The sequence below is a fragment of the Acomys minous genome (genome assembly GCF_964271855.1).
Source record: "Acomys minous genome assembly, chromosome: 13".
Taxonomy (NCBI): Eukaryota; Metazoa; Chordata; class Mammalia; order Rodentia; family Muridae; genus Acomys; species Acomys minous.
Window position 1 is genome coordinate 57,155,800 of NC_140495.1, and position 14,886 is coordinate 57,170,685.

General features: G+C 47.1%; 2 protein-coding genes across 3 annotated transcripts; one reads left to right on the forward strand and one right to left on the reverse strand.

Moving 5' to 3' along the window:
- Positions 1–90: 90 nt before the first annotated feature.
- On the reverse strand, positions 91–7,977 carry UNC50 (unc-50 inner nuclear membrane RNA binding protein). Of its 2 annotated transcripts, none has more exons than XM_084754622.1 (6): positions 7,830–7,977; positions 6,337–6,620; positions 5,137–5,257; positions 1,709–1,848; positions 1,532–1,633; positions 91–402 (listed from the first exon to the last, which is right to left on the reverse strand). In XM_084754622.1, exons 2-6 carry the CDS (start codon positions 6,614–6,616, stop codon positions 266–268), a joined length of 780 nt encoding a protein of 259 aa, XP_084610748.1. In that variant the 5' UTR covers positions 6,617–6,620; positions 7,830–7,977; the 3' UTR covers positions 91–265. The 2 variants fall into 2 exon arrangements, with proteins under 2 accessions (XP_084610748.1, XP_084610749.1); XM_084754623.1 differs by lacking the exon at positions 7,830–7,977 and adding an exon at positions 7,710–7,814.
- A 74-nt stretch (positions 7,978–8,051) lies between these two features.
- On the forward strand, positions 8,052–14,840 carry COA5 (cytochrome c oxidase assembly factor 5). Its single transcript, XM_084754624.1, has 3 exons — positions 8,052–8,234; positions 9,695–9,778; positions 14,637–14,840. Exons 1-3 carry the CDS (start codon positions 8,136–8,138, stop codon positions 14,676–14,678), a joined length of 225 nt encoding a protein of 74 aa, XP_084610750.1. The 5' UTR covers positions 8,052–8,135; the 3' UTR covers positions 14,679–14,840.
- The last annotated feature ends 46 nt before the right edge of the window (positions 14,841–14,886 follow it).

The window sequence follows — 14,886 nt, forward strand, 5'->3', positions numbered from 1 at the left end:
AGACTGTACAAGACGGTGTGTGCTATCCACTCCCTACTGTACCCTTGGTATTTTATATATAGTGTCAGATGAAAACAAACAATTACACGCTTTAGTTTAAAAATATTTATTAGAAATGTACATTTAATTAGTTTTAAGGAATGGTCTAGACAATAGTGTTAATATCGCCTCAAATTTGTAAACTTTACATCTTTAAGATATTTACAGATTTACAAGAACTTGTCCCTTCCCCACACCAGACAGTTTAGCCAGGATGCGGTTACTGTCATTTCACTCTGTACTTGTAGAAGGAACACAGCGTGTGGGTAAAGTTCCATCCCAGCGCCAGTGACAGCCCATATAGCACAACCAGAGGCGCAAACGGATAGAGCAGGATCACTGTGTTTCTCAAAAATGGCAGTGCTGGAAAAGAAACAAGGTCATGACTGACAGGTACACATGCTGAAAGAAGGCTTTTTCTTCAACACGCCAGGCCAAAGAAAGGGGCACGTGGGACCTTACAGATCTGTAGCTACATCTCATTTAGGGCTGGTGGGACACGGAGCAGCGGGATGAGCAGCTAGCCAGACACACAGAGCCATCTCTGTTAGCATGCAAGGTAATGGATCTCACGGTATTTTCATACACAGACTGATGGCACAAGGTCAGCTTTAGCCATGTGACGTTTCCAGTGTTTGAGGTATGATGAACCTTAGGGGCTATACTGTAGCCCCACCGTACTGCTGCTTACTGTGTAGTGCCCTCAGCATTTCTCACACAGGCAGTTCCTAGAAGACACTGCTAAACCAACAGCTGTGAGGCAGAGCATCTGAACGTCCCCTAGGAACCAGTGCCTCGCTGCCATGGGTCATACTACTTTCAAGAGATGAGAAAATTCACTGGGAAAAACCCTAATATCCCAAGCAAGACAAAAGGAAGGTTAAGTGACCCCAGGAAACTGGTCATGGGGGGAAAGACAGTCATGTCATCCAAAGCAGCAAAGAAGAGCTCAAAGTTCTCTGGATGGTTCTGTGAGCTCAATCTCAAGGTCTCTGCACTTTAGCAATGGGGACTTCGGGGTGTTGAACAGGACCTTGCACACAGCAAGTCTGAGACCATCTCTTAAATGAACAGCCTAAACCTCTATTTATTCATATTAGGAAACATAATCCAGAAGATTTAGCAGTTAGTTTGCAAACATGGCATGGTCTCAGATCATCCTATAATGTTTACAACTGAAACCTGCAGCCATAGGCCCATGCCTTTTCCTCTCTGCCCTTTGGTAAATCCAAGGAAACAGTCAGGGACTTCTGCCTGTAACTTTGGAAACAGTGAGGAGCATGGCTCCTCGAGTTACACCAAGCGTTATACAGTCCCTGTGCCACTCTACGTTTGGACAGTGAGCAAGCTGAAAGTAAGTACACTGGTGTAATTATGAAGATCATACAAAGTGAACCATATAAACACCTGAGACTGACTGGCAATGCACCGTGAATCCACTGTTAATGCCTCCAACCCTTCCCTGTTCTCTTCTCAAGCCACCAAAACTTACCACTGTATCCCAGGAAGGTTACATAGATATAATAGCCAACAGCAATCAACCATAAGGTATTTCCAACTAAATATCCAATAAATGTATCTGTAAGGATAACATCTGCCAGAAAAGAAAGCATACAGTGAGTCCCTCGCACGTAACAGCTTTGAGAGCATCTGAGAAGCAGATACTTACGGTTGATGAAGAAGAGCTGGATAAAATGCAAAATGACCAGGAGCGGGTAGAAGGCGTTCAGATGCACATCGAAGGCGTAGCCCCACTCCACGTCACAGTCTCTGCTCGGGCGCTTCACTAGATACTTGTTTGAGATGAACCTGAAGAACAAAATGGAAACTTCCTGCATGGCGTCCTAGTTCTCAGTGTCAGCCGCCTTCTCGGTGCAGCAACCAATGAGACAGGCCGAGGCCTCTGCTTGCCTTCTCGTGAGAGAAGCCTGACCTGGCACTAATGATGCTGAGAGTGGAAACTTAACCCTGAGATGAGACTTCAAAGCCCAACATCTAGGTAAAGACCCAAGGCCCTGATGGTGCCTGGCATAGCTGAAGGGCTGTGTGTTCCTGGAGGGGCAGGAAGTGAGTCAGAAAGGAAATGCAGGGCCAGCTCGTAGGGTGCCTGTGGCTACTTTGTGACTTCAATCTTTTACTCATGCTTTAAAAAACAAACAAACAAAAAAAACACCATCAAGATGCAAGAAATGTCTGAAAAGTTCTGAGAGCGTCTCTGGTGGCACCCTGTGCAGAGGAGGTGACAATGGCTTGTCACTAGAGATAAGCAGCAGTAGAGGTGGTGATGAGGTGTGCAACACTAGTTGATGGTGAAGCAGCAGGATTAAGAGATCTGGCACAAGGCCAGAAAGTCACAGACAACAGCCCTGTCCCGAACAAGCAGGAAGATAGAGGTGCTGTGCGCCAACCCGAGCGGCACCAAGAGTGGTTCTGAGAATGGAGGAGAGGGCAAGACTTGGGGTTGGTAAGTCAGCATGGCAAGCGTGCTGCATCACGGGCTGACCGTACACAGCCTACAGCTGAAAGGTCCAAGGCTATACAGAATGACATTCAAAGCCTAAATGGCATCACCAAAACATAACATCCCAAACAGCCCCACTGTGTCAGCTGCCCTGACCATGAAAAGGAGAGAGGAGGCGGCGGAGACAAGGGAAGGACTGGCTGGTGTTCACCAGAGTGTGCACACGTGTGTCCATCACTGCTCTACGACTTACACCTGTGGAAGTTCATGTCCTTTACGTCACTGAATTTTAAATGATTTTTTATTACCACATTTATGTACAGGTGTAGGTGCCAAAGCAGGAAGTCCGAGGCCAGCCTTGTGGAGCTGGTCCACATGCGAGTCCTGGGGGCTAAACTGGGCACATGCGTTCACCTGCTAAGCCCATGCCACTAATTCGATTTTACAGACCTAGTGAAACAAGCCAGGACCCACATGTGGCATATATGAAAGAGTAAAACAACTTGACCTAGAGGAACAGGAAATGAGTGATGGTCAGCAGAGGCTAACTGGGTGAAGGAGGGTGGACTGTGGTTATCAAACCCAGCACATGTGGTAATGCTCACAGCACAGGGGCACTAGACGTTCTGTAAGAGCTAGCTAGGACTCTGAAGGTTCCCACCACCAATAAGCTGTAAGTGCTTGAGATGAAAACTAATTACACTGTACACAGTGTTCATGAATTGTAAAATTTAAGACCGAGTAGTAATAAAGGGATTGTGCGTAGCCTGTAGTTCATGCCCCGGAAGTTCTTCATGTAGTCACTGGCCTCCTGCTTTACCTCCTCACATCCCTTAAATGCGACATTCTTTCCTAGAGAACTCCAAGGCAACTAGCCCACCTCTCCCACCTCCATGACGGCCACGTCTCAGGCCAGGCTGCTGTCCGTGGGTTTCTAGTCTTCCTTCAGCCTTTGTTTACCTTCTGCAGGAGGCATCGCCAGCTCCCAGACTCCACATGGCCACCACAGAATGCTGCACCAGCACTTACCACACAGTCACCTAAGCCCAAACTTCCTGCCACCACATGCTGCCACCTCAGGAGCTCTGGATCCTCCCCTCATCCTGTGACCCCCACACCACTGGGCAGCCCCTCCCTCCCCTCGCACTTGATGGTGCGCACTTCTCCTTCACTGCCATGTTAAAGATTTTTTTCAACATGAATCTGACTTGCCTTTGTTCTTAGCCTCCTCCTAGCCTCCAACCCACACCTGCAGACATGACCGTGAAAGCCCTCCCCTCCTCCTTTTTCCTGAACTCCAAGGCCATATTCTAAGTCTCAATTCTTTGTAGCCATTGAGTGTCACCTGTCCTCAGACCCAGCATGCTGCTGCACGTTCTGGAATAGGAATCAAGCGTCTCAGAACTCCCCAAAACACGGCCTTGTGCGGGTTCCTATGGCACTTCGGGGATTTTTTTTTACTGGGATGTCATTTCTACTTCCAGCTCCTCACAAGTTTGTGATGCCTGTGTTCTCATAAACAGCACAGCAAGCTATGTCCTACTTGATCAAACTACAGGAGAAACAAAGCCAATGGTAATCACCTCTAGGACTTGCTGGGTGGCCATCCAGACCACTTCACTCATGGCAGACACTTGCAACAAACTGTTCTTGGAGGCTTTACATATTTTTCCCATAAGTTGCTTGACAACAAGCATTTGATTTCTATTAGCAGTATTAATCTTGTGCCAGGCATTAGAAATTTAGATAAATGTTACATAATAGCATATGTTAACTATCCAGTACCCACAAAACTGTACTTTAACAGTCAAACGTTACAAAGAAAATCAAAGGGCTGGTCTCATCAGAGGTTACAGCCTTGGCATTGAGTTTAAAATAGTAATAGCTACCATATACTAAACATTCATCTAGGTACCAAGGGCGATCGTCTCGCTACTCCTAAAACCATCTGATGAAACAACAAACTCTACTTTATAAAGGAAACTACAGGAATGACTGTTAGCATGTGGACCTGTCTGCTTCCTCCTCAGTCTTCACCCTCCATGTAGGCAGCTTGTTACATACACCGCCCTTTGCCCAGGAAGCCAAAGGCACATTCTCTGTGAGAGAAGTGAGAAGCTCAACAGCAGGTCTCTAGTCTACTTGCCAACTGTTGCTCACTCAACCCCAGACGGGAGTAGGCTGCAGGCCTTGAAGACCTCTGGGTGTGCTTTCTCCTCAGCAGGACTGAGCTACCTAAAGGCAACACCCTTTTCAAACACACCTGACTTAGTGTCAAAGAGTCAAAAGTAAAACTCCAAAGGATAACCCCCTAGATCTAAATGTATCTAAACACTGCCAAAACAATTGTGTACCTGGAAAATTGTATCCAGTCACAGATACAGACAACTAAGCTAACCAGACACAAGCAGAATCGGACATAATGCCATGAAAAATCAAGTGTAACCACTCTGGGATCTGCTGCCGTGACAGTGAGCACCCACTGAAGTGTTCTCTGGTCTAGTGCTGACACAGGAGGCTACAGTCCGTCAGATAACTTCAGCTACTTTCTCTGGGCTTCAGTTTCCATTATCTGCTGTACCTCTAAAGTAAACAGAAGCCCAACAGTATGTAAAAACCCTCATTATGGTACTTACCACATTAAAGTTGATATCAGAAGGCCAACGCCTACACAATCTATGAATACAACCCACAGGAGCAGCTTTATTGTCTCAAAAAATCCCATGTCCAGCACAAAGCCAAATCCTATGGTGGACACTGAAACAAAGAGTGACAAGGCTCACTGCTAGGCTCTAGGGTATAAGACATAGTCCCACTCAGCTGCACACAGTGTAGAGGTGGTACACAGACAATGACTAAAACCCTCAAGGCGTTATATACAATTCATGTCAAAATAAATGCCACCTTTGAGTGTAGGTAAAGGAACAGGATTCAATGGGCTAGTTCAGAACACCTGTGCAGGAAGCACCCAACTATTTTTAAATCAAGTTAAATGTAAGAAGCACCCACACATTTCAATGCCCTATAGCTGACTAGGACTCTTTTCTTTCTTTCTTTCTTTTCTTTTTTCTTTTTTTCCTTTTTTTGGTTTTTCGAGACAGGGTCTCTCTGTGTAGCCTTGGCTGTCCTGGAGTCGCTTTGTAGACCAGGCTGGCCTCGAACTCACAGCAATCTGCCTAACTCTACCTCCAGAGTGCTAGGATTAACGGCGTGCACCACCACCACCGCCTGGCTTGGACTCTTTCTTGATGTTCTGGAGAAACATTACTCACAGAACCCTCACTCTGAAAGCTGGGTTATAGCTCTGGGGTAGAACATGTGCCTGCTATGTCTAAATCCCTTGTTCTATCCCTGATTCTACCAACCCTGCTCCTCCCCTGCCAACAAACAAACTCAACAGCCTTCCAGCCCCACAGATTTGCCTCATTAAGAAATTTAATTTTCCATCCTAACATTTCTTTGCATACATTGTGGTATTGGTTCATTATTAGTTTAAAAAAGGGGGGAGGGGTCAGTGACACAGACCAGCTTCCCCTACATATCTAGAAGCTCTCTCACACAGGAGAAAGCTGCTGTGGACTAAATCCTGACCCACTTTTAAATACCCCAGTATAGTAGTTTACTCTGGTCTGGGGCTACAGCTTGAACTAAAAGAACACTGCTTTCTTCCTGCCAGCATCTTAAGGTTTTAGAAAAAAACCAAACCCCCACAGCTTCAAATACCCTCAAATTCTGATCCATTATACAGTAACACAAAAGATATTCCCAATACAGTTTCCTCAGAAATACCCAATTTGTTTTTTAACCATACTGCTTGCAAACTACCACACACTTACCACAGAGCCAGATACTTAACAGGACCAAGAAAGCAGGGTCATCTCTGGCCCACTGATCCTTTGTTTGCTTCCGGTAGTGAAAGTTTCTATAAACCCTCTGTGGGGAGGTGAACAGGTAGAGCATCTGCCATGCAGCAAACTCAAAGTCCATCTGCCGAAACCGGAAAAGCCTCCTGAGGTACTTGTAACGTTTTGCCCCGGCCGTGTGTCTTGCAGCGTCCCTGGAACTCAAGACTCCATTCCCGTGCACTGAGGCACTCACTGCAGTACTCGGAAGCATCTTCCTAGATGGAATAAAAAATTTCTCTTAGAGGTTGTCTTAAGGGCTGTTCGGCAACTGGACATGGTGCCTTGTGCCTGTAATCCCAGCACTCGGGAGGCAGAGGCAGGCAGATCCCTGTGAGTTCGAAGCCAGCCTGGACTACAAAGTGAGTCCAGGACAGCCAAGGCTACACCAAGAAACCCTGTATCAAGAAAAAACAAACAAAAGCAAAAAAACCCAAAAACAAAACAAAACAAACAAAAAACACCAAAAAACCCAAAACCAAAATTGTTTGGCTACAAATGCACTTCACTTCAGTGCTGTGACATTTTCTCCTGCAGCCTTCAGGAAGCATTACGGGCCAGAGCAATGGAGCTGATTTGAGGGCTGGCCGAGTGTTAACTGCACCATCTGAAACCATTCATCTCCAGTCCCTGGCTTCCCAACATTCAACTCAATCAAGCCTGTGACAGCTCTATTAGCCGACTACTGATGTGGAGGACGAGGAAAAAGCAGCACAGGGTTGTGAACTGGCAATGACTGGAACGCTGGCTCAAATTTTCCTGGATTTAATGGCCAAGATTATTTACACACACACACACAAAACACTTCGTTTAAGCTAAAAGCAAGGTTACTGAAAAGGAAACATACACAGCTGATTCGTACAGGTCCATCAGCGATGGCCAGCAAGGTACTGGCTATTCATAATGTGACATAAAAACGAGGCAAATTCCAATCACTGGTGGTTTTACTCCCACAATAGCTGAGCAGGAGGAATAACAGCGCGGACGGTCCAGCCCAACAATTCCTAAGCTGAAAGAGCGCTGCTCGCCGGCCCTCTGGCCGCCCAGCCTCCTCTCCCACAAGCACCAACACACAGCTCGCTCTGCCCCGCCCGCTCCATTGCCCTAAGCCGGCCGGTCCGCCGTCAACTAAAAATACAGAATGCCTAGTGACATTTGAGTCGTGAACAAGCAATGACAAGGGTTCAGGATGTGTGTCCCTCGGGAAAAATTCCAGACCTGCTTAGAATTTTAAAAAATAGAATAATAAAAAAAAAAAACGGTTCTGTTTCTGCGAGTCCAACGTAAACAAGCGTCTTTAGCTTTACCCAGCAGCTCCACGGCGGGCCCAGGGCTCGGGCTGCCGGCCGCGAAGACGCCACCACGAGCTGTCCGTGGAAACGGCCGTGGGCACGAATGCCACCCCGCGCACACAGAGCAGGCCCCACCTGAAGGCCCGTGCGCCCTCTCCCCGGGCCTAGGACGACCGCCACCTTCGCCGGGTATCCGAGCCCAGCCGCCGCTGGGGCTACTTCCCCTTACAGCTACGTAGCCCGCGCTTGCGGCGCCCCGTATTTACGTCACGGACACACACACTTCCGTTACGCATGCGCACACCCTCCAGATGACCCGGCCAGCCGCGGGCCCAGCGGAAGTTATTGAGGATTTCCGTGGGCGGGGCTCACGCCCGTCCGGGCGACCTCCCCAGTGACTGCGGACGGGGATCTGGTGTGGCGAGGGCGGCCGGTGCAGCCATGCCCCGGTATTACGAGGACAAGCCGGAGGGCGGCGCGTGCGCGGGCGTGAAGGAGGACCTGGGTGCGTGTCTGCTGCAGTCGGCCTGTGTGCTCCAGGTAGCGCGTCCCTGTGGCAGAGCTCAGTGAAGGCCGGCTGCACGTCGGCCTCTTAGGGAGGTCACCTCGAGGGTGGAGGTCGCAGCCTTAGGTTCTAACTTTGGACAGATCTCTTGAGCTTTCATTCCCAGTTCTCTCTGGTGTGAGATGGGAGATAATTAACGCACCGCCTACCTCAGGCTTTTGTAAATATTAAGCCATCTTTGTTTAAGACGCGATTCCCGAGCGCTGGCACTTTGCTCGGTTTTGGGCTCTTGCCTCCAGAGACTCCCACACTAAGGGAAGCTGGGGAGGTCTGTGCCTGCTCTCCGGATGGCTACTTGATCCGTGATGGAAATTTTGGGTTCCTTGGCCTATAGAATATGGAGGATTTGGCCATAGTTTCTCCTTGCTGATCTTGAATCCATCTTAAAACCTACAGCGTTGCATTCTGGGAGGAGTGCAACATAAGCCTGTATTCTCTGTACTGCCACGGGAGACAGTCGATGTATTATAGGGCTCAGAGAATCTCAGGGTAGTAAGTATGAACTCGGATGACAAGAATGTACGTTCCAGTGGGGGGGGGGGGCTAATGACGAGAGGGGGTGGGTTGGGAGAAGGTTCAGAACCATCTCTGAAATAGATTCCTGAGATTTTATGACTCCTGGGAAGCCGGACAAGTTGAAACTGCTAGAGGGAACTCAGCAGGGTCTCCAACAGAACTCTGACTGATGTTGACCCTACAAGAGCAAGCCCTCTTGCCCACTGACTCATCTCTCCAAGGTGTGTCATTAAACCTGATTGGCCAGACTAGCCAGGCCTGCTTAGCTGCGCTCTGAGTTCTAGCATTATCAGCTCTTGCCACCGTGCCCAGCTTCTTACGCGGTGCTGAACTGGAGCCTTAGTCACGTATTCACAGCCAGTGCCTTTTTCCCTTAGCCATTTCTCCAGCCATTTCTCATTAGCATTTATATACAGTGTTTAGTACCAACACTAAAAGGGTCTCATTTTTAAGGCATCCAATTCTCATCCATAGGAAGGTTTATACAACTATTTAATGATGTGATAAAAAAATCTCAGGCCTTGAGGGCTGGAAAGATAGATGGCTCAAAGGTAAAGAGTACTTGTTGCTCTCACCGAGATCCTCGCTTTGGTCCTGGCAGCCATACCGTGGTGTAGAAGCAGCTGTAACTCCAGGTCAGGTGATCTGGCACACTCTTCTGACCTCTGTGGGCACCAGCTCTGCACGTGTGGCATGTTTGTACATGCAGGCAACTCATTTATGAAATTAAATTTAAAAACCGAGGCTCAGAGTATTCAGTTACTTGATAATCTTTACATTTTTTTCCCTTTAACCACCAAGGTTATTAAAAAGGAATTAAGAACTTTTTTTTCTTTTTAAGAACCACTTTCAGTAGAACAGTTGTTTTGTCCTTTGTGGGACAGTTTCCCAGATACTCATATTGCTCTGTATGTCACAGGAAGGAAAATCCCCACGGCAGTGTTTGAAAGAAGGCTACTGCAGAGCTTTGCAGAATTCGTTTTTTGAGTGTAAAAGATCAGTGGTAAGTGATTAACCATTTTGAAGAGCTTATGTTAACTGTAGAATTAAATGTGAATGATTTAGTAATGCCAAATTGGTTGTAGTGGAATGGTTTGGATAATAGTGTTGGGACTCCAATGTGCAGTGTTAGGAAAGCCCCTAACCTTGGTATCCTACAGAGTGGCTGACCCTCAGGGTTTTCTGAAAGCCCGAAGATGAAGTCTCAACAAATATAAAGGGAGGAGTTGACAGTGAGGAACATGAATTCAGGTCACCTGGCACTTACACACAAGCCTGGAAGGCTAAGCATGGAGTTTGCACTTTGTCATACATGACCAGGAGGAAGTGTTAGTGTTTGTGTTCTGGGGTAATGGATGGTGGCAGAGGGCCCCAAATGACATCACTGGTCCCTGAGAGTCTATGTTAATATTCCTTAACTTGGAAGATTGACACGGGTCTGTGGGGTGGAAAACAGGGTGAAGTCAGAAGTGTGAGCTTCCCTTGAAAGAAGGCCTGTGTTTGCTGGCTCTGGGACTACACTGAGAGCCCCTCTGCTCATAAAGGAATAGAGGGCGCAGAAGACCAAACCCCAAGGAGTGGAAAGGAGATGCCGTGTGGCCATGCTGCCGTTTGTAAGTGACAGCTCTCCACTGTCCCTCGGCAGGCCTCCCTCTGGAGTTTTGTGAGCTATGTGAAAGGCAAGCTTTTAGGTTCGTGAAGAAACTGAACAGTGTTGTAACACTGAGACAGCATAAAGATCAGTGCAGGAGGTGATGAATTTTGCTTATCGTTGTATCACGTGACAGTAAACTCCCTGAAACTTCTCATATAGAGCTCAGTTGTTCATTTTACTTTCTTTCATTCCTTTCTTTCTTCTCCTCCCCCCCCCCCCCCCTTTTGAGATAAGGTCTTACTGTGTAGCTCTGGCTAGACTAGAACTCACTCTTATTGATCAGGCTGGCCTCAAACTCACAGAAATCCACCTGCTTCTGTCTCCCAAGTCCTGGGATTGAAAGTGTATGCTGCCACAGCTGGCAATGTGTAACCCAGACTGGCTGGGAACTTGTGACCCTCCTGCCTTTACATCATCAGCATATCCTATGGACATGCATTAATCCTTTTTTGTAAAAACAAAACAAAAAAAACATGTTTTTTCATAATGTATCTGTCTTGTGAGTAATTTTTTATTGAAAGTATTCTTTTCTCATACAATATATCCTAATTACAGTTTTCCCTCCCTCCACTCCAGATCCACTTCCTTTCTATTTCTGATTAGAAAAGAACAGGTTTCTAAGAGATAATAACCAAACATAAATAAAATAAAATATGGCGAAGCAAAAACTTTCATATTGAAATTGGACATGGCAACCCAACAGGAGGAAAAGAGTCCTAAGAGCAGACAAAAGAGCCACTCATTCTTACAGTCAGAAGTTCCATACAGATACTAACCTAATAGCTGTACTGCATATGCAGAGGCTGACGTAGTCCCTGTGCTCTGCTGCGTCAGTCTCTGTGAGCTCAGAGTGCCTTGCTATTCTGGTGTCCCCAGCCTCTCCAGCTTTCGTCCTTTGCTTCTCCTCTTCTGGGGCATTCCCTGAGCTCTTAGGTAGGATTTGATGGAGACCTCCAATTTAGACTATCCACTCATGCCCGCCTGTGGGTCTCTGCATCTGTTGCCATCTGCGGACAGAGGAAGCCTCTCTGATGATGCGTGGGTAAGGCACTGATCTGCGAGTAGAGCAGAATAGCATTAGGAGTCATTTTATTGATCTTTGTTGGTGGTGTGTGGTTTTTGTTTTTGTTTTTCCAGTCATGTTTAATTTTACCCTAGGTCTTTGGGCTATCTAGTTTCTGCTTCTTGGTTGCCCAAGCAGCGTCAGGTGTGGGTTCTTTTTTGTAGAATGGATCTTAAATCAGAGTTGGCTACTCTCACACATTCTGTGCCACCATTGCACTAGCATTGGTTTGTTTTGGGGGGGTGTTTTTGTTTTTTGTTTTTTCCGAGACAGGGTTTCTCTGTGTAGTCTTGGCTGTCCTGGCCTCACTTTGTAGACCAGGCTGGCCTTGGACTCACAATGACCCACCTGCCTCTACCTCCCGAGTGCTGGGATTAAAGGTGTGCACCACTACGCCCGGCCTGCATTAGCATATATTTCAGGCAGGACAGATTGTCGAAGGTTTTGTGGTTGGGTTGGTGTCCATGTTTCTCTTTGGTAGCCTACAAATTACTTTCCTGCACAAAGAGATCAGAACATAGGGGTGAGGGCTCCGTGTGGCACCAGCTCAGATTCTCCATGCCCAGTGAGTCGTGTGGGGTGTTGTCCTCAGCAATGGGGCGCTGCTGTCAGTTTGTGGAGAGCAACCCTTGTCTTAGTGTCAGCCTGGGTTGTTTGGGGATTTCTGTGGGCCCCTCTTGGCCAACAACTCAATTGAATGCAACCCCAGAGCCACCACTGGAAGCCTTGCCTGTCTAAAGAGATGGGCAGTTGAGACGCTATCTCCCATGACTAGGAGTGCTCATTACGACCACTTCATAGAGTCCAGGAAGCTTCTACTACACTAGGTTTCCACAGCGTCCCCCATGCCCCCCGGTTGCAGCTGTCTCTCCCTGGACTCTCGGCGCACTCTCTCCTCCCTTCCCATCCTCCCACCCCGCTGCCCCCTGGACTCTCGGCGCACTCTCTCCTCCCTCCCCATCCTCCCACCCCGCTGCCCCGCCCACTCAGGTATCAGTAGCTTCCATCATCTGCTCCATCCCTGAGACCCCTCCTTCCATCTCTTGTAGTCTGTTGGAGAAGACTGCTTTGGTAATTCTTGTTCAGATTCCTAACTTTTTCCTTACCGTAATTCCCAGTTTGTATTTTCTTTATTACTTCTTTTTCCATTTTCAGGTCTTGAAGAGTTTTATTTCCTTAACTTTTTTTTTCTTGGTTTTCTTTAAGGTATTTATTCATATCCTCCAGTTGTTTGTATTTTCCTGAATTTCTTTAAGGGATTTATTAATTTCCTCTATAAGGATCTCTAGCACCTTCATATAGTTGGTTTTAAGGTCTTTTTCTTGTGTTTCAGCTATGTTGGAATATCCAGGGCCTGCTGTGGTAGATAGCTGGGCTCTAGTGGAGACATACTGCTCTGGCTGTTACTGTGTTTTTATGCTGGCATCTAGGCCTCTGGGTTTGACATGACTACAGGTCAAGGTTTGTCCTTGTTGGGTGGGTGTGATGCTCCTGGGTTTCTGTTTCTTTTCTGGCTTTTCAGAAAGTATGGTGGCTGCGTGTTGCCCATTACTGGTCTGCTCAAATGATCTGTTCACAAGGAGTGTCTGTTGGTGTTGGAGGCTGGGGTACAGTGACAGGTGCAAGGCGGGGGATGGTCTGTGGCTGCCTCAGGAGATGGGAACAGGGATGCTGCATCTGGTGTTCTGTTGCAGAGCTAGGGAGGACACTGCGAGGTTGGGTCTGGGGGAGTAGAGAGCTGAGGAGGTCTGTAGGCAGCTTACCTGATTTTCTGGTGGGCGTGACCTCTTTCCAAGTAATTGTAATAATTTTGAATTTAAATTGTTAGTGCACAGTGATACAACGCTTGCAGTCACAGCACTTAGGGAGGCAGAGGCAAGCGGATCTCTGAGTTTTGAGGCCAGCTGGTCTACAAAGTGAGTCCAGAACAGCCAAGGCTACACAGAGAAACCCTGTCTCAAAACACAAAAAACAAAAGACAGTGATTTGATGGATCCCAGTAAGAGGCAGACCTTCCCTTATGCTTTGACTTGGAGCAGACAGTGGTTCTCACACTGTTCCTCCAAGACTGACCGTGAGTCTTCCAAACCAAAATGCATCACGTCACACTTAGCTATTGGAGTGTTAGCTGTCTGGGCATGAGAGGAGCAGGAGCATGCCTATGAGTCTGTTTCAGAGCAGAAGTCCCAGCGACTGAGATGGTTGGTTGAACCTGCACACCATCCTAATGTGCTTCCTGTGTTTGAAGAGCTTGGTTCTGAACGTAGAGCTGCCAGCCAGGCCCAGGGGTGCAGAGCCACGATAACAGCTATTTGAAGAGACTGAGGCAGGAGAACAACAGGTTTAAGGACTTCTTGGGCAATAGAGCAAGTTCAAGGCCAGCCTGGACAGCTTACTGAGACCCTGTCTCAAAAAAAAGTAAATAGAAAGAGGGCTGGAATGTGGCTCAGTAGTTGAGTGCTGGCTTAGCATATCTAAGGCCCTGAGTTCAATGTATAGTTCAGACAAAAGGCTTGCAGGTGCTTCATGCTGTGCTCAAGTATGTGCCTGGCTGTTCTACTATCAGACTCACCATAGGGCCTGTCTCCAAAATAATTCCTCCTGTGGGATTTCTGAACAGCTCTATTGACTTTGACTTCAGACTCTTTTCTCCACCTGTGACCTTAGGGAAGTGGTTCCCGTGTGAGGCTTAAATCAAAGAACTTGGGATCTGCCTAGGAGGAGGGAACTCAAGGATTCTTAATCTCATAATTGTTTCATTAATATTTCCAGTTGCTGTTTAAATTTTTCAGGTACATTTGAATTTACAGAGGTAGGCTTGCTAGTACATACATTGAGTATATCTGAAACAAAAAGGAAGTTTAATTTTGACTTCACAGGAGCAAGTCTTTGTTGGCCTTGGGTAGAACTGTGGTTTCTTTTGTTTGCAATGCCCTTTCGTTATTTTTCTTTGGTGGCTTTGCACTTTTGTTATTTTATTAGTGCTTCCTGCCTTGGCCCCGAGTGCTGGCTGTAGGCACTAAAACTATGTGTTCAGCCAAGTTCTCCATTCTCTAGTGGCTAGTTTGCTCCTTTCCTAAAGTTACTTACCAGAGCTGGGTTTGATTATTCCAGATGATCAAATGTATGTGTGCTTGTTTTCAGTTGGATACAAGATCAAGATTCAGAGGAAGAAAAGGATATTGATAACATTCTACTGAAAGGAAGATGAAAACGACCCAGGATTGCCTCTGGTCCTTAACAGAAAAGAACCTCACAGGAAGCACGGTAGCTGCTGCATCTGACTTCTGGGCCAGGTGTTCCCTCCTAGGACACTAGAGAGAACAGATAAATGCTGTTTCTGAATGATTCTGTTGTGTGAAGTCACTTATAGAAGATACGTGTGATTGAGCAC